Source organism: Pundamilia nyererei, unplaced genomic scaffold (genome assembly GCF_000239375.1).
Source record: "Pundamilia nyererei isolate P.nyererei 1_Seehausen unplaced genomic scaffold, PunNye1.0 scaffold00116, whole genome shotgun sequence".
Classification (NCBI taxonomy): Eukaryota; Metazoa; Chordata; class Actinopteri; order Cichliformes; family Cichlidae; genus Pundamilia; species Pundamilia nyererei.
Genome location: NW_005187517.1, coordinates 1,324,919 through 1,344,668, shown reverse-complemented (window position 1 = coordinate 1,344,668; position 19,750 = coordinate 1,324,919). Strand labels below are relative to the sequence as shown.

At 40.7% G+C, this 19,750-nt stretch overlaps 2 protein-coding genes across 4 annotated transcripts in view; both read left to right on the top strand.

Annotated features, from left to right (window-relative positions):
* Positions 1-5,170, top strand: part of plxnb1a (plexin b1a) — a 79,097-nt gene extending 73,927 nt beyond the window's left edge. For all 3 annotated transcript variants that reach the window (XM_013913136.1, XM_005742043.2, XM_013913135.1), the window contains 5 exons: positions 245-392; positions 1,291-1,355; positions 1,876-1,951; positions 2,178-2,252; positions 4,189-5,170. In XM_013913136.1, coding sequence (XP_013768590.1) covers positions 245-392; positions 1,291-1,355; positions 1,876-1,951; positions 2,178-2,252; positions 4,189-4,293 — 469 coding nt within the window. In that variant the 3' untranslated portion in view covers positions 4,294-5,170. The remainder of the gene's footprint in view (positions 1-244; positions 393-1,290; positions 1,356-1,875; positions 1,952-2,177; positions 2,253-4,188) is intronic.
* Positions 5,171-10,531: 5,361 nt separating this feature from the next.
* Positions 10,532-18,663, top strand: LOC102211047 (SRSF protein kinase 3). Its single transcript, XM_005742042.1, has 12 exons — positions 10,532-10,918; positions 11,442-11,545; positions 14,654-14,762; positions 14,941-15,028; positions 15,223-15,310; positions 15,484-15,590; positions 15,909-16,071; positions 16,429-16,505; positions 17,083-17,190; positions 17,427-17,496; positions 17,620-17,712; positions 17,823-18,663. Exons 1-12 carry the CDS (start codon positions 10,839-10,841, stop codon positions 18,008-18,010), a joined length of 1,275 nt encoding a protein of 424 aa, XP_005742099.1. The 5' UTR covers positions 10,532-10,838; the 3' UTR covers positions 18,011-18,663.
* Positions 18,664-19,750: the final 1,087 nt, after the last annotated feature.

The window sequence follows — 19,750 nt, the reverse complement described above, 5'->3', positions numbered from 1 at the left end:
GTTCGTTTAGACATCACGTGAGCTTTGCGTTTTCACCACATTCCAGATACACGAAACCAAAAGGCCCAGGACACCAGAGTGTGTTAGAATCAAACAAAAGGGATGGAAGCACCAGTAAAGAACCTGCATTTTTTTTCTGCATAAGAGGGGATTAGAAGCATTTTTTAAAATCTGATGTATAACTGTACTTTTACATTACAATCACTGCTTAAATGTGTAAATGTTTTCTTGCTTTACCAAACAGCTTGCCACTGCGGTTCTGGATCAATATCCTGAAGAACCCGCAGTTCATCTTTGATGTGCAGACATCAGACCACGTGGATGCTGTGCTGTCTGTCATAGCTCAGACCTTTATGGATTCTTGCACCATAGCTGACCATAAACTGGGACGGGTGAGCTTCATTTGTAAAGGACAAATATGAGACACTTACAGAGGGAAGAAAAATAGCCTTTTGGCTAATTCTGACACATTAACATTGATTTGTAGATTAATATGCACTGTCCCTTTTTTTTAAAAAGAAAAAAGAAAAAAAAAGAATTTGAATTAGATTTTAACTTATGTCCTTCTGTGTTTGTGAGCCCTGTGTTAATTATGTACGTTTCATTTTAAGATGGTCCCAAAATTAGATTCCAGAGAATGAAGCAATTGCATCTGCTGTGACCCTCCTTGCAGCATTGCTGTGCACACTTTTTGTCTTCATAGCACTTCAGTGTCTACCCATAGTAGATGTGAGAGAGGCCTTTCATTACTTAGAAGTTAACCAGGGTCTCTTTTTACCTCAGAGACGATAACACACCTTGTTATTAGTGTGCTGTTTGTTGGGCGCCTTTTTCTGTGGAGCATTTTCTTAGACTGTCTCACTGTGGACATTTCAAAATATTTAGAGATGTAAAAAATACTTTTTTCTAAGATCCAAAGATCCTGTGTCTTAATCCTGCAATATACAATCCCACACTTTCAAACTGTGAAGGTCAGAGGGTTTCACACCTGATTAATTCACAGCCGACTCTAATTAAACATAAAGGAGCATCGTATAGTTTTCCTCAGTACATAACCAAATCTAATAGTCTGGGCTGGGTTTTGTCTACTTAAGACTTAACACATAATATGTAGCAAGGATCAGATATTACACATCATCTCGTGCGTAATAGGAATGTGAGTCTAATGAGCCCTGCAGCCTTGTTTTGTACTCAGTGCATGTTGACATCAACAAAATTATTTGTGCACATTATTACTCCTTGTTTTACATGCCTCGTTACTCTTATGTGACATCTGTCTTCCTTACTCAGGACTCTCCTATCAACAAGTTGCTGTATGCCAGAGACATCCCCCGCTACAAGCAGATGGTGGAGAGGTAAGAATATGGCAGCCGGTCGTCCCACTGACCCCAGGCATAAAAAACACTCTGGAAGAGAGAGGAGGGAGGGGTGGAAGGAGAGAGTGAGGCACAGGACGATCTGTCAGTGCCAGACAGAGGGTAGACTAAGCCCGCGAGGCTCCATGCATGGATGGTCTGAGAGCAGACTGCTACACTTACTACTACCTTCTGCACATTAAGCTCGGCATGTCGCCCTGCTGAAATAAGTGTTGCTAGACAAGATTTTAGGTAATACATGTGCTTGTTTTCGAAGCCTTATTAGCCTGATCTGCATTTAAAAATGATTACTTCATCTTTCTCTACATGTTTTCCCCACTGATACACCAGAGACTCATAATTTGTCATATTTTCTTATTTAAAATTAAACAAGTCAAAAATGAACTGACAGTAATCAGTGGAGAGAGTGGCGAGCTCTTAGGGGTAAACATCTCTCTTGCATTTGGGTTCAAATTTCTGTGGATTTAATGTAAAAACCTGTGATTCCCTGTACCTCCAGGTACTACGCAGACATCCGTCAGACCATCTCTGCCAGTGACCAGGAGATGAACTCGGCCCTAGCAGAACTCTCCCGTGTACGTTACCTACTCTTGTTTTCCCATTTAGTCAAAGTAACCTTTTTTTTACACAATGGCTGAACACATAAATACTTTTAGGACCTGGAAGATTCCATTTAGCTGGGAGAATGACAAGCTGGATGTGGAGTTTGAAATAAAATATGAATAGCAACCGATGCAGTTTTTAACAGCTTTCCACCGCTGACGTTTCTTCGCCTCTCTATTTTTTACTCTCCCTGAACAGAATTACGCTGCTGAGGTCAACTGCCTCGTGGCTTTACATGAACTTTACAAGTACATCAACAAATACTACGATCAGGTGAGTATCACAAAATTACGCAAACATGATGCTTGCATTGCATAGTATGCTGTCAGGGGAGAGATTTACTAGTTGTGAGCTGACAGGGATTTCATGTAATCATTATTTAAAGAGCTGGCTATGTGCATATGTATGAACTGTCAGGAGTGTAGCTCAAGTTATTGATTGACAAACTGATTGAATTCCCTGAAATATTTGGATGTCCGATCTCTGAAGTCCACAGTTGTCTCATACAAAACAGCATTAAATACTCAACAGAAACAGTATTTGCTTTTTGTAGTTCTTGTTATAATTTGAATCTCACATCCCATTCGCCAATATGAAGTGGGCAGGGTTTACGCTCTGTATTGCAATCTATTTCCAGACAGAAATCAATATTTCAGGTTCACCACTAGGATCTGTCATGTCATCTGGTTTTTGTTTTTTATATATATATAGTCCCCACAAAGTGGAGTTTGTGGGGATAGGTTAATTAATTAATCCAAATTACCCATAGGTGTGAATGTGGGAGTGAATGTGAGCGCAAATGGTTGTCTGTCTCTCTGTGTTGGCCCTGCGACAGACTGGCAACCTGTCCAGGGTGTACCCCGCCTCTCGCCCTATGACAGCTGGGATAGGCTCCAGCGCCCCCTGCGACCCTGAGAAGGATAAGCGGAAGTGAATGGATAGATTGATATATATATGTAGTCCTCCTTTCCTGACACATAGGATGATCACAGTGCACAACGCAGACTTAAGGTTTCATATGGTATTGCTCAAAATTAGTAACTGAGCCCATAAACTCACCAGGAAAAGTGTTTACTAAGGTCAGCGCAGATGGCTTTTTCCTCAGACTTTCACTGAGATTTTGCAGCAATGTGCTGTTAACTTGTCTGCCATTTTAGATGTGTCACACTGTACGCTCAAGGCTCCAGTCAGAGGCTTAAGCTGGGCAGACACTGTACGATTTTTTTCAGTCGCGTTATTCAGCTTCTGCTCAAACTGTACGATTGACTTGCAGGGGTTAGAAGTTGGTAGGTCATGATGCAGGGTCTCACACTATACGGCCCGATGCTCTGATGCAACCCGAGTGCTCAAACTGTGCGTCCATAAAAATGAAGGTTATAACAGAAAATCTGTCGCTCGCTCTCCCTCTCTGTCTTTCACTCACACAAACACACACCACCACCATCAACTTTGCTAAATTGCTAATGAAAAACATTAATCAGGCAGCTGTGATTGAGCAGCAATGTAAATCCAACTATTTTCACGGTTGTTGTGGTCGTGATGATTTTGTGATGCCACATCGAAAAGGCTCGGATGAGCTTTCCAAAGTTCTACAAGTGCCTCCATCGCTTGTGTCCAGATCACACGCTGCACTGCCGTGCTACTCCGTCTTTTTCACCGACGTTTATGTGTTTGCGCGTGCGCAGTGTGAGCAGCTGCGGTGACGGGAGGTTTGAAATCCTCCCGACCAAGCGATTGATGATCAGGAGCTGGTCGTGAGGTGTTAATCGCTTCTCGTTACCCCACATATACTACACGATGCACGATGAAGGCCAAAATCAGGTCGATCACCAAAACGGTCGCACGACTGAAAAATCGGCTCAAAATGGGCCAAAAATCGCACAGCTTTAGGGACAAGTCCACAATGATCTGGCAACCACTGAAAGGAAAACGTGTATTCCCAACCAGTTGATTCAAACTTTCTTGGAACTGTTTTGATTTCCAAAGTTGCCTGTAGTTTGCATGGAAGATGCCATCTTGTCTGCAAATGTGCACCCAGGAATATCCTTAAGTTGGGGTCTTCAACTACACTTGACTGCAGCAATCTACTAGCAACCAAAGCGTGAGAAGCTTCTATAGGAGTGAAATCATTTCAAGGAAGATAGCTCATTGCTCTAACTTTAATATGTTAAGTAAGAATTTTAATTGAACTCTTTTTGCCTTCTATCAGATTATCACAGCTCTGGAAGAGGACTGCACGGCTCAGAAGATGCAGCTTGGATACAGGCTCCAACAGATAGCAGCTGCCGTTGAAAACAAGGTTACAGACCTATGATTTCCACGGCTGGGATAGACACTTGTGGAAAGAAACTTTCTTTGACATCTCCTTGGAAAAAACAAAACAAAAAGAAAACGTTTTTTTCCCTGAGAAAAGGGACTATTTGGTCACATACTGTGATTCTGCTGTCATTTTGACAGACTAATTGTTAGTGAGGTGCGTTTCCTGTGCTGAATTGGTGTGCACAATTACACTCCTCTTTTGTCTCATTTTGGGAGCAAAAAGAGCGCCACATCGCTGAGGAGGGGGAAAAAAACTGAGAAAATGCACATCAAAACAAAAGAATTTCTTCTGAACCTTGGATTTCTGATGTTTAAGTCACCTAAAGGGAAATTAATAACAAAACAAAAGAGATCATTTTGGGGGGGGTTTCTCTTTCTTGATGGACATTTTTCAGAGTTACTGCACAGAACATTCCTGCCCCGAGTTTAAATGTAGATTTGTTGGAGAAAAAAAGAAAATCTAAGTGTGCTGGAGGACAAAATAAAGTGACAAAAGGGAAAAGGAGGATTTGACCTTAAACACCAACAGCTTTGGAGTTTTCTACCATGTTTTCTCAAAGTCTTACAAATTGATAATGACACTGTCAGTGGTCTAAGTTATCACGTATTGAATCTGAAGTATGTTTTCATTCTGTTTTTGCCTTCCTGAGATCAAGCTTCCAAGTCTTACTCTGTTGTCATGTTCAGTTAGCTGTTATTGGATGGTTTCCCTGGGTATATTTCATTTTTTAAACTCGTCATTACCAGTTCTTTTACTATAATTTGTAGCTGCTGCCTAATTTAGTTTAAAGCCAAGACTAATGTTTTATAAAAGCTCTCAATCTGCTTTTTTTTTAAAAGATAACCTACAGCTTGGGGAATTTTCTTTTTTAAGTAAAGTTTCACAAATTTTGTTGCATTTTGCAATCTTTGCTTTTATTTGCAGACGCAAAGCAGTTTGACAAAGACATTTGTAGCTGACTTAAGAACAATCCGTCCGAAAGTCAAATCTTCTACACAAGTTAAACTACATGCAGACAAAATTCATACGAGATCAAACCCGAACTTAACTAGCAAAAATATTAAAAATAAAATGCACAAAAGAACCGAGGAACACTTTTAGAAATGTCAAATACTGGGGACATTTACTTTTGATTTTAAAGGTGTCTCATAGGTTGTTCTAGAGAAGCAAAACAAATAAAATGTGGAATAAACTCAATGAATACTTGATTTGTACACTAAACTATGATGAAATCATTTTCCCTTTAAAGTCAGGTTGAATCTAACACAAGTTTTCTAGGGTCACTGTCTAAAGTACACAATTAAATACAATTATTTATGTATTCTTTCTCACTCTGGCCCATCCTGCATAGATCAGCTGATTGTTGCGTCGCCGTTCCAAACACGTTGCCAACCCTTACAGAGTGCCCTCGTGTCACCAATCGATACACTGTCACCACATAAAATAGTAGAAAGGTGTTTCTCCCGTCTCTGTTTTACTTACTTTTTAATTTCCATATATTGGCCATTATAAATCCTGACACCAACAGATCTGTGAATAGCTAATATTGGCTGATGACATCAGCCCGTTGATAAATTGGTCGGGCTCTACTTTATATATATTTTCAGAAAGACCTGTTTTCTCTTCTCTGTGGTCACATGACCACTGCTTAAATTCATTGTTTCAGGAAAAATATGTTTTCGCTGAATCTTGTTACGCTGATGAAGCAGTGTCAGTGTATGTGTAATTTTTTTTTCCTTTACAAAAAGGGGGGAAAAGCTCATCTCTGAGACTTATAATCACACATTGTAATTGCCTAACAAAGGTGCCTGTTGCTCTGCCACGCCTCATGCGAGAATCCTTTTATTTTCCCAGTTTAATTTATTGTTTATTTATTTTATTGCATATGTTGTTGGATTTTTCCTTACAGATCTATGAAACATTTATTCCCATCAATTTCAGATGTTTTTTGTTTTGGGTTTTTTTTTGTACATCGAGTTGGATTTGAGGCGTTTCAAACTTCAAACTCAAATCCAGTTGTTCTCAGATGCTGATTATTTTTGAACATTTTGGACCCATTTTAAATGTTTCAAGGCAGTTATCTTGTAAATTTAAAAAAGCAAACAAACAGGATTTTTTTTTTTTACCATGCGCATTGGTGTTGCTTGTGTAAGCAAAGCTCAGTTCTGATGTTTGTTCTGTACATACTTTTCCTAAGTAATCATGACTTTAGCGTTCTCTAACCAACTGATAGGATGAACCTAACAACAGTTTAATGTGATGCAATAAACAGGTCCAGATGTTAACAGAAGTTTCATTTTTTGCATTATTAAATTTGTGTGTAAATATTTTTTGGAACATGAGTTAATTTTGACTTCTTTTGAAAGAAGGAGGATCTTGATGTGTTTTCAGGAGCAAATATGGTTCACTTGTACAGTTCAGTTTAATTCATGTCTAGTTCATTTTCACTTCAAAGTGCCTTTATATAATTTGAGGTAAGGATCCTAAAACATTTCAAAATTTTTTAATATATGTGATTCTCTCCTCATTAAAACACTGTAACTGAACACCTCCGTCTATCCAGACGCTAGTGAGCCAGCACAAATATATATATATATATAGCCACTGGTAAAAAATGGGAAAATGTAACTCGGGCAACTAACTAGGTACACTTTTCTTTTTCTTTATTTTTTACTATGACAAAAGATGGTTATCACACTAAAACACATACTCTTCATTAGGTATGCTGATTTTTCTGGAACCAAAAGTTGCCATATTTACTGAAGAACAGCTGAAGTTAACGAGTTTTTAATCTGCTGTTTAGTGTTAGTTAACATGACAAATAAAATACTAGAATTTCACTGACTTCTTGGATTGTCATTTATCAGACAATTCCAATAAAATGCTCAAAAAAGGCACTAACAACACAAATACAATCAACAGGTTCAGTTTATCAGATTGATTTGGTGAAAGTAACGTCAGCAATACATGCTGTTGGTGCATTTTTACATGAAACGGCCTACCCCAAACACCTCTAAGCCTCAACATACAGAGAAATGAGCTACAGAAAAATATAGAGAGAAATGCACTTGTTACAAAGACATTAATTGGCAATTATGACGTGTAAACTCCAGTTAGGCATTTTAATATGGAGCAGGCTGCAGGGACTGACTGGCTGTTGGTGAAACAGCAGGTTTTAGTAGTGTTAAGCTCCACTTTTAGTCCCACACACTGTCTTCACCAAGTTTGTGGTAAACACTTGGGTCCGTCCCTAGTACTCATGCAGTATTGTAGCAAAAAATAGTCAGGTCTCAGCCAACATGTCACAGTCCCATTTCCATTACAAGATGATCTATTTCTAGAACGAGAGCGTTAAAACCTGGATGGATCCAGCTCACAGATCCAGTCCAGTTATTGTCACTGCTATTAGTTCGATCGGTCACTTTTTCTGTCTAAATGTTAAACAGGTGGCAGCCACAGGCCTTTGTTGGGAAGCTGAGTGTATCAAACACAGTATTATCATAGACTCAACAATATACAGAATGTATTTCATTTCCAGTGTTATTGGCAGGACACGTTTTTTGTTTTTTGTTTGTTTTTAAACAGCATCCCATCAGCACTGTGACAAGTCCCTGGTTCTTGATAGCGATTAGTGCAGTAGCTGAGTGTCAGCTCGTATATTAACTGCTTCCTGTCATCAGTAATCCAGGATAGAGACTCCATATTTAGACGTCTGTAAATGTAAGAGTATGAGCACCTGTCACATGCAGCTGGTAATGCCACACCATGCTCCACACAGAGATAACAGCAATAAGTATGACTGCTCAGATTATCAGTAAAAATATGAAGTATTTCTATATAAGCTGCCAGTCAGTGTGGTGTTTGTATGTGTTTTCTTGAGGCAGGCGGGCGATGAAACGTAGTCACCCCTGAAAATATTTAATGTGTGCGTTCTGCGTATATGTTTCAAATTGTAAACCAAAGACAGGCTGGCTGACTGTGGTCATAGCAAAAAACAGTGCAGGTCACAGTTCAGTCTGTAGTGGGCGGGGGGATCAAACGCATGAGTTAGCATGTATACTTTAAGGAAGAAGTTTGTTGCATTATCTATTTATTTATCCCTTACTAACCCAATGATCTAAATTTGTGCAGGTGCTATTTTGATTTCTCCACACAAACACGCACGCACGCACGCACGCACACACACACACACACACACACACACACACACACACCGATTGCTCCTGTGGGAAGTGTGTTATTACAGCTGAGTGCAACTGGAGAATGGTAACAGCCAGCACAGGCTTTTAGGATTAAGATTGGACCAACATTAGAGAGTAATACCAGGACATGAGAGGATGGGCTGGAAAACAAGACTGGACACCTGCTCGCTCCGACGCTGTGCAACAAAACAGCCTAGTGAGAACTTTAAAGAAGCCCTGGCTTGAGCTTTGTTTGTTCTACCGTCCAAACAGGCTTGGAATATTTTTCAAGAGATCAGTATAACAGCCTGTATTTGTAAAAGTACTCAGTAGGTTAAGGCCTGTGTTTAATCCTACATTCTGAACCTGTGAATCTCTACATGGTCTCCATGGTCTGCTGAGCGTTTGGTGGCCTGAGCTGGAAAGCAGTGCAGATGGAGTTTGTTGTTTTGGACCAGAACTGGTCGAACACGTGTTTTGATTTTCGGCTTGAATCTTTACAGTGATACCTACTATTCTCTAGCATTTGATTCACATCATTTTTTTAAACAGACACATACTGTGTCAGCACATAACAAACACCTTAGCAAAAAACCCCTTTAAATTCACATCTTTTGACACTTACTAGCAGCCTGTTGCAAAAACATATAATTTGTTCCCATTTCTTCAGTTACAATCTTTGGAATCTATGAAAAATGCCAAAGATAACAGCTTGGCAGGCTTAAAATAGGATTTTTGCACCCAAAATACCATTAACTGTTCTTACTAGCTATTACCTGAAAACCATATGGGCATGGTGTGCAGCCTCCATCCATTTGCTTCCGCTTATCCTTTATCAGAGTCGTGAGGGGGCTGGAGCCTATCCCAGCTGTCTTAGGGTGAGAGGCAGGGTACACCCTGGACAGGTTGCCAGTCTGTCGCAGGGCTAACACATAGACACAGACACCCATTCACTCTCACATTCATGCCTATGGATAATTTAGAGTTTCCAGTTAACCTTTCCCCAATAACTGCATGTCTTTGGACTGTGGGAGGAATCCAGAGTACATGGTGAGAACATGCAAACTCCACACAGAAAGACCCTGGCCTGATGGTGGAATTGGACTCAGGACTGTGAGGCAACAGTGCTAACCACCGTGCTGCCGTGTGCAGCCTGTCCTTAAAAAGAGAACTGAGGAAACTAGACAAGTGGAGGACAAAGAAGTGGCAGGCCTAAAAATGATCTACAGCAGATGAACAGTATCTGAAAGTTATGCCCTTTAGAAAAAGTAAAGAAAATGCAGCAAAGACAGAAGCAAAGAGAGATCTTCATCAGAAATGGTCTCAGTGAAAGGCTGGCTGAGACAAAAGGCTGAAGTATGATGATATCATCTGGAGGTTAGGATTGTCTGCAGTCATGTACAGTAAACACACTCCAGCTATAGTTTCGTGTGCTTTGCAGCTGGAAAATTTCAAGGAGACGCGATGCCATCATGTGTCATCTGACTATTAACAGTTCTTCATGTGAGGTCGACAGGCCTCTTGATATCTCACATCACACACACCCAACCCTCATTCCTCTGCCTTCAATACGCTTCCCTGTTTTACGAGCCAGGAGCTCCTTTGCTCCATGGCATCCACTATAAAATGTGGTGCCATGTAAGAGTGTTAACAGCATGGTGTTGGCAAGAAAAAGCAGACTCAGCCGCTGAGATGTGAAGGAGGCTGTAAGATCAAGTGTACAATATATTTGTCAAGATTGTGTCAGGTGCTTCTGTTAAACTTCTTCCTCAAAAGCTGAGCTCATCTAAATGTAAAATCCTCATACAGAGAGGGTTTTAAATTGCAATCTGTTTTTAAAAAATGGGACTTTCAGCCAACCTCTGTTCTAACGACTTTATTTTAATCCTTAAGAATGTGCTGCAGGCAGGTTTAGCAGTCTGTGATCCCTGTAGCAGCTGTCGTTCCCTCTCTTCCCTCACTCTGTTCGGCCTTGTGTGACGTTTGGCTCATCTTTTAGGGGCGCCTTCTCTCTTTTATAGCTTTCCCAGCATGCACGAGACATCGAGGAACAGAGAGAGAGAGTTTAATCTGAGGCTGGTGACTGAAAGATGCAAGTCCTGCAGCAGAGCAGGTGAAAACCTGACAGACTGTGAGCCAAGACCCTGCGGGGGGATTTCCATGTTTAGACCCTGCTGACTGCTGATTCCAGCCTCCTGAGAGACTAAGCAGACCCCCACCACAACCCCTTCTACCTCCACCACCTCCACCTCTCAGCTGCTTAACTAGATTCAAGGGCAGCAACTGTAATCAGGGCTACTTGCTTTTTTCCTGCGCCTAACTCTCTCCTCACTTTATTCCAAAAAATCGGAAATTTTAATGTACTGGCGACATCTGCTTAATCGCACCATGCAGAGGAGCCCCTGCCTGCCTCATACAGAGGCTGAACAGCATCGTGTGTGAGTATAAAACTTTCTGCATTAGTATCATCATTATTATTTCGTTTCTTCTTTCATGCTTTTATGTAGCCTTGCATTCTTTCGTGACCTCAAGAAAATGCAACTCAGCTCCTAAACTCTTTTTTTTTTACATTATCGATAATTATTTAAAATTTGCCCCTAAAATCTTTCACATTTATTCGCGTCTAGCTCTTAAACTCTACTGTATATGTCCCTCTGCTGAAAACAGACCTGTGATCAGTATTTCCAGACATGACGTGACTCCGACTCCTCGGGCCATCTGTGTATTGGGAGCAGCTGGCGTGCAGAGTTATCAGGTTGCGCGGAGATGCTTCTAAATGATTTACAGCCTAGTTAGAAATAGTGCAACTTCCGGTGCTGCTTGTCCACTCTCAGCTGGGCAGTGGGGCAAACGTCCACGGCACGCTGAGTCTGTGGGAATCTCCAAAAGTAGTTCAGCTCTCAGAAACTGACACACTTATGAATACACTGTTTGAATTTCTGGGTTTGTGTGTGTTTGCAGGAGTGAGGGTGGCGTGTCTAACAGTTTCAAAGCCCTTGGATGCCAGGAGCAGCTGGATCCCAAGGACAGTCAGGTCTCTGAGGACCCCCAAGAATACTGTTATGGTAACTCACACATGTATCCTAACTTTTATCCTGAGCCTCTCGAAACCCTCAAAGCAGCTTGTACCAGGATGTAATTAAAGATTCTTTCAACATGCTGACTCTGTTATTCAGAGCCCGCTCCAGCTGGAAATGATGCAGTGTTTATGAGAATGGGCCGCTGTTGCAAGCTAAGTTCCTGTTGGCAGCATCATTTTGAGACACTGAGCGTTGCTGCTACAGTTTACAAATAGTTTTCGGATTTTTGCCAGAAGAGTTGTCCAAGTACGACGAGAGGAGCGCTTGGGCGGTGGATTGGACAGCTTTAAAAAGGAAACAGTTACCAGATTCTGGTTTGTGGAAACAAGATTGGATGAGTCTGTGAATATAATGCAAAACTGCACACTGAGCTGTTTGAAAGACATCTTAACATGTCAGATACTGGACAGAGTAAAGTCTACTTTTAGGTTTGTCAGATTCACTACACATATTACCCGCTCGTATATTAAACACACGCCTGATATCATGTACTCTCCATTGTGCCACCATTGAACATGGAGTCATGCACTCTGAGACATCTCAAGATCCCCTAAGGATATCAGACACAAGGACATTATCATCAAATCCTTTCATCTTTTAAATTGTGAGGTGGGGTCTCCATGTATCCCACAGATTCTCAGATTCAGGAATTTGAGAGCCTTAGTCAACCCCTGAGTAATCTGTCATGTCTATCAAACCCTTCATCCACATTATATAAAAGAAACAGTGACTTCAGTAGTCCAGTTCACTTCAGTAGTTGCCCTTTTACAGATACTTTTGACCAAGTCACCAATCCGTCACAATTTGGGCTTTTGCCAAAGTAGCTGAGGCCTTCTTGCACATTTCTCTTCACTCCATTGCTCATTCATGACTGTATATAAAAGATATATGCATATAAAAGATGGCTATAGCCCCTGAGACCTAACCCTTTGATTATGGTCTCTTCAGTTTGATGTCTCAATGTTAGCATTTTTGCTAACATTGCTAGCTAGCTACACTAAGCTTCATTGTCTAAGGAGCTTGGAAAGAAAAGCGTCTGGACTTCTTTGAGTTGCTTGAAAACGTTTCACCTCTCATCCGAGAAGCTTCTTCAGTTCTAAGGGTCAAATGGTGGAGAGTCCCAGATTTAAACCTAGTGGGAGTAACCCCCCACAGAGGGACAAAAGGACCCCCTGATGATCCTCTACCTAATCACATGAGCCAAGGTGTGAAAGCGGGTGTGGGTCACAATCAGCCAGGGTTTCGGGTGAGCTCATTGTGAAACCTGGCCCACAATGAGCTCACCCAGCTCCTTAGACTACGATTACCTGGATGACTGAGAACCTTCACAGACACTAAGCTTCATTCATAAACCACATGGGTGCAATATACAAGCACAAATAAATGTGAATTAGTGCTAAGAAACAGACTAATAAAAGACTAAAGTCTAACTGACTGAAGCTCATGCAGTGTAGGTAAGACCTGGTAGGCCACAAGAACCATTTTTGTATTAGTAAACCTACATTTTAATGACGTCCAGTTGAATATTTTAACATGAAGGTTTGCTATGATTGACTTGCTTCTGGGTCAGTCTCAAGTGAACATTGGAGTGTGTTTAGCAGTGGCTTTGATTTTCAGACCAGGAAGTTGCCGGTACTGTATTTGCTAATATTCACTGCATCTTTATAAGGTCACGGCTATAATTACCTCCACCAAGGAAGTTTTGTTTTTGGTAGAACATGCACGAAAATGCTATCTGCAAACACAACAACTCAAAAGATTTGTAGGGGTGTATAGTGGGGTCATGTTAACAATCCATTAAAATGTGGCTTTTATCCACCAAGCTGATGCAAAGTGAATATATACAACAACAACAACAACAAAAACACTATTGCTTTAAAACTGCCAGGAGAGAGAGCTGCCTTGGTGGAGGTTTGTGCTCTTGGAGTGTTTCGTGTAGATTTAACGTTTCAGGCTCCATTTACTGAAATGCAGCAGTTTGAAAAGGAGATTTTGACTTGGGGTCAACTTCTTACAGGTCAAGAAGAAGGCAGGTTCAGACATAATTAGAACTAGACAGCCTATGTATAAGAAGAGCAAACCACAATGACCGAGAATATAAGATCACACACCTACCGTATTGTGAGTTGACTATAACGTGACCATCTATTTAAGTTTAACCTTAAGGTGAGCCAATATAACCCCTTTCCCCCATAAAGACAACATTTGACAACCTCCACTGTACCCTTATTGACAAATTCTGACACAATAAAGTTCTAATTTAACAGACACTCTTGACCACTCTTGGTAACTTCTGATGTAAACACAGTCATTTTATTCTATTAGCAGCCTGAATTATGACATCATGCTTAGCTCAGAAAACAGCTTTGAGGGACTCCTGTTTGGCTTTTGAGGGATAAAAAGTCAAAGATGATCATAAGAATCCATGCATATTTTTTCTTGTGCTTTGCTTGTGTAAATCCAAAGTGTGGCTTCTCATAAGCCTCATAGCTGCACTAAGCCTGTGTGCCTCTCTCATTATGCATTGCTTTAATGCGCAGTATCTGGTTGCCAATTTGCTGGTCTGACCTTGGTCCTCGCTTCTTACCTGCCAGCTGTGCAAGTCTTTGTGTGTACCTCATATATCCTCTGCTGCGTATGTGATACCACCGGTGCCTGACACAGTAATAAATCACAGGCTGGTGTATCTCATGCTTAAATTTAATAGACACAGAAATTCAGTTTCAAGACTCCTGACAATGTCCAACAACTGTGTGTCATGCTTGCTGAAAGAGAAGCGATACAGACGTATGCCTCGCCATTTTTCTCTGTCCTACTAGCAGATCTGAATGTATTACTCACTAACAGACATGTTATAGCCTATAGGAAGTTGCAACGCCAGAAATAGCTTTAGCGGCTATATTTTTAGTCATCTTTCAAAGCTCTCTAAACAGCATATGGAAAATCCTTAGCGAATGATAACAAGGTTTCAGATGTCAGGTCATATAGAGAAGTGCCTAATCACTGAAACCTAGAATAAATTCAACCATATAAGCAGTTCAACTAGAAATGGGACTTTGTTCATTCATGTCATTCTGCTTTTATCCCCCCAAGGTGGGTACCACCCCATCCAGATAGGGGACACCTTCAACAGAAGATACCAGGTGGTGTCCAAACTCGGCTGGGGTTATTTCTCCACTGTATGGCTCTGCCAGGACCTCAAGTAGGTTCATTTTGAGACTGTGTGATATGATCAGGGTGGAAGCGGTGGAGAAATTTGATCTTATTAGGCATCATATAATTATAATAATTAAAAATTGGATCAAACAAATATTTAGTTTGAGTCTTTTACTTTGTCCAGTAACCAGCATGCACATCTGATCTGGTGTCTGTGTTGGCAGGCTAGGTCGGCGTGTTGCTGTGAAGGTGTTGAAGAGTGGGGCTGGCTTCACCCAGGCTGGAGAGGATGAACTGGCTCTCCTGCGATGTGTTAGTGACCGTCTGCTTGTGAATCTCCTCTCTAAGCGCTCTGTCTGTCAGATATTTTTCTCTGTCATATCTTTGGAGCATCACTCTCTGCCAATCTTTTAATAAAGGACGAATCATCCCCTCCCTCTTTAAAAAAAATCTCTTCTTGCTCTTCTTCCTCTGTTTTCATCCTCTCGTCTCCTCTCTTTCAACAGGCCAGTGGTTCTGTGGGCCGTCATCCCTTTGGCCAAAGGATCGTTCGACTGCTAGATGAGTTTAAGCTGGTTGGGGTAAATGGGGTACGTATCCTTTTTGGAGATGGGATTTCTTGGGCGCATATTCCAGAATCCTTTGAGCTGTTCCATTACATCATTGAAACAATCAATGTCAAAGTATTAAAATATGAACATGTTGTAGTGGATGTAGTTTTTGCAGCAAAGTGGTTTGGGAAACTGACCTTAATGTATGGTGGTTAGACATTTGCCTAGTGCTGGAGCTGCTGGGGCCTGACCTGAGATGCTTGCAGCTCTGCTTTGGGAATCCAGGACTGTTGCAGCCTTGGATCAAACAAATACTTATCCAGGTAAGACAAAGCAGACCAAAAAACCTATGCACCAGAAATCAAGTTCATATAAGGTGTGTTTAATTTAAACTGCACCTCTTTGTTCAAAATTTGTGGGATAATTTTTTAACCAATAGGTTTTTGTACAGTTTCCCATTTGGGGAAATTTGGGGTAATCATTTCTGAACAAACAGTTAGCGACCTTGATCTTAATGAGATCTCTAAAAGTTTCAATCTGGTTTTAATCACTACACAGCACTGAGACAACATGTTTAGGGGCTTTTAATGATATTCTGGAAAGGAAAGGAAACATCATCAGATCTGTGTATTTTTCTATAGGTCCTGCAGGGGCTGGACTACCTTCACTCTCAATGTAAAATCATCCACACAGACATCAAGCCAGAAAACATCCTTGTGTGTCTGGAAGAGCAGTCCCACAAAGCACCAGCAGGGGGCAGCAGCTCCTCCTCGTTACAGACTGGGAAGGAAGCCAGTTCACCAGGCACGTTTTATTTTGTCCTTCATTGCTACAGATGCTTGAGAGTGTTTAAGAGTTTCAGTAATAAAAAGGTTCAGCGCCAGATATTTTTTATTTCTGATGGGCCGTATAGGCAACCATGCAGCTGTAAATACATAAATAAATATTTGCTTCAGTATTTGTGGTGTTTGTTTTTGTGCTAAGAAAAAAATAATGAAACTAATTCAACATATAATCAAGCAAATACATTAACCATGCCATCCCAGCTATTAGAGGTGGACAAAAACAGCTGTGTACTATTTAATTTTAATATAAAACATTTATCTTGGAAATCCAAATTCATAATAATAATAATAATGTTTGTTTTGTTTTTTCTCCCAGAAAGCAATCGGGTAAACCCGTACAGCTTAAAGGAAATTGCAGTGAAGATTGCTGACTTGGGGAGCTCCTGTTGGGTGGTTAGTATTTACACTTATACACTTATAAAACTTTTGGTTTAACATATTTTATTAGTGTATTATTAAATTGTATAAAGGGTCAGCCACTTTATGTTTTTGTCATCAGAAGCTTGCAACATTAGCCTGAAAGGTGACAATATTATATGTCAACATTCTGTTCCAAAATGCTCTCTGCTGCCCCCAAGTGGACAAAAGTATTGTATTCACTTCTGGTACTGTGTGGATGTAGTTTGATCACATTTAATTATCTTAATAGCTATAGAATTGAAGAGGTTCTCTTAAAAAGCGCTATAAATCCTCCAAAGCAAAGAGGAACTGAGGTTTTGTATTGTACCTCCACACTCAAAGTAAGAACTCGAGCCAGATTTGGAAGAAAAAGGCAAAGTTTATTGTAAGAAGTGTAAACATGATGCTTCAACTCTGCTGAGAAGCCACACTGTAGAACACAAGTGACAAAGAAAATAAAACAACGAGAAAGGGAATAAAGAGGAATAGATCTTTCTGGCTCTCTGTCACATGCACACGCGCACACACACACACCAAATCACCTTTAAACCCTTCTGTCTGTCATCACCAGTACAAACATTTCTGTGAGGAGATCCAGACCCGACAGTATCGCTCACTAGAGGTTTTGCTGGGATCTGAGTATGGCCCACCTGCTGACATCTGGAGTGTCGCATGCATGGTGAGAGACAATCCAAACTAATGTGATGTTCACACTTTGAAATATTTAATCCCATAATGTTATGTTTATATACCATTCCATCAAATGGGAATTAAAGTAATTTGCACAATTCGTAGCTAAAGCTATGCTGCCCTGTAGCTAAATGACCTATAGTGAAACCTTTCTGATAAAAAGCTATCTGTGCATTCTTACTTATTCTGTGTGTCACCACTAAATGTTCTCCTGAATTCTCTCAGGCCTTTGAGTTGATCACTGGAGACTCACTGTTTGAGCCCAGAGCCAGTGAGTCCATTTCCCTGGAGGAAGGTGTGTTTAGATGGCTGTGTGACGAGCACTGACACGGGATTAAGTGAGATTACACCATGCCTTCATTGTAATTAGGATACTAATGCATTCTGTGCCATGCTTGTATGTGTTTATCCACCTCAGATCATATTGGCCAGATAACGGAGCTGCTTGGCAAAATCCCGGCCGCTGTTGCTTTGTCGGGTAAATACTCTGCTGAGTACTTCAGCTGCAGAGGTGAGCGTCTACCTTCACTTCCAGATGAGATCTTTCTTCCTGTGTTAATGTGTTGTTATTGCTGCCAGTGAGCTGCTCGTCTGTTGTAACAGTTTATGGTTTTCATCCAGGCGACCTGCGTCGTGTCGGTCCGCTGAGGTTCTGGAGCCTCTATGAGGTTTTGGTGGAGAAATACCACTTCCTGTTGGAGGAGGCCTCTGGGTTCTCTGACTTCCTACTTTCCATGTTGAATTATCACCCAGAGAAGAGGGCCACTGCTGCACAGTGTCTCCGCCACCCTTGGTTGACTTCTTGTTAGCTTCTTGTTAGGCCTCTGCAGCCCTTATAGACAGATGCTTCAAGTTGCTGCTAGACTTTGTCGATTTCAGGGCATCTTTGTGTTTTCACAGCATCTTATGGGCTTCTTATACAACATTCAAAAAAGAAGAATTTGATCTTCGCTACAAGAGCCCAGCAAAGCACAATGAGCTTTTTCAACTTCCTTGTGATTTTTTTTAAACAACCATGAGAAGCTCAGCTCTGACACTGCTAATAAGTGTGAAGTTCTCAATCTGCAACCAAGTGTGGATTTATTCTTTAGTAATTTTGAATATGATTTTCTATCTGAGAATGACTCAAACTGTAATCATTTGTTGATCTTTTACAGTGCACGTGCTCGTTTAGTTTAAGTTTTGTACAGTAAAGTGAAGCACTTTAAAGAACAAAGTGACATTAGAAGGAGTGCAAATCCAAGTCAAGCCTTTTTTTTTGTTGATGTTTGTTTTACATGAGCTCAAATCATCTGATTAACCCTAAATTAATTCTGTAGCGACTTGTAAACCAGAAAAATATGGGTTTAGATATAACCCCCGCGGAGCCTGATTACAACATCCACACCACTGAGTCAGCCTAGAATCACATTAAGAGACTGAAAAAAATTCCAAAACCAAAACAATCTGAGAACTGTGTGCAAGTGCCAAGAGAACCAGTGCTGTGTATGGTTCATTTAAAAGTCCAAGCTATCTGACAGTTTTGGTCAGATCATTTTGTCTTTCGTATGTAAAAAGTTTACACGTAACTGGTTCTTATACTTAAATCTTCAGCAAGGACAAGTAAAGACTAACCTGACAATGATTTTCAAGAAAAGAATCTCTCTACAGTATTTCAAAAGAAGCAGGATGTTTCTCTCGCTGAAGAAAAAAGTTTTATAGAAATATGTGAGAGAAAAAAACGACTTCAGCTTCATTGGTTCCTGACCTCAGTAAATACATCTTACTTATTTATTTTGTAAATCATGACGAGCATTTGTGAGCAGAGGAACAATGAAGCAGGATGCGCTTCGAGGCTGGACTTCACAAAAAAGGGTCTTCCAAAAAGGTCACCATGGCTGCCCCCATCTTTCATATACAGTCTATGCTATTTTTCTTGGATGGTGACTGTTAATGCACCAGACGCTGCATTTATTGGGGTTGAGCTTCATATAAAAATAACTTTCTGGCACTGCAAACAGCTGTCCATTTCAATAAGTCATTTAGTACAAGTACAGTTCACTAGTGACCTTCTTCACATGTGAAACACTTTGAGTCGATACATGTTCTCAGAGACAGGCGCATTCATTCAGCATTCACCTGGTCATCAGTGACCCATCTAGTGTTGTAGTTAGGGCTGGGTTTTGTTTCTGCCACATGTTAAACAGGTGGATTTTCAGGTAGATTTCAAATCTTGTCTTAAAAGCTTGTTTCCTCTTTTGGTGTTCAAAATAGATGGAAATCCTTCAGAAAGCCAAACCCTATAGTTGACAGTAGATGGGTTACACAGACCTGGGGGACGGTCAAAGGTTAATGCCATCTGTTGCAAAGCTCTGTAGGGTGAAAATTACAGATCAGAGAAAGAGATTGTCATTGAAATACACTCATGTTGAGCGGAATAACTGGAAGAGATCATATCCGACTGTCAAGCTAAACCAGAGTGTTGGATTATCGTCAAGGAGAGCACAGGGAAAAAAGGCACATAAAGCTACACATTCTAACAACTTGACCTTATTCCCTGTAACCAGAGC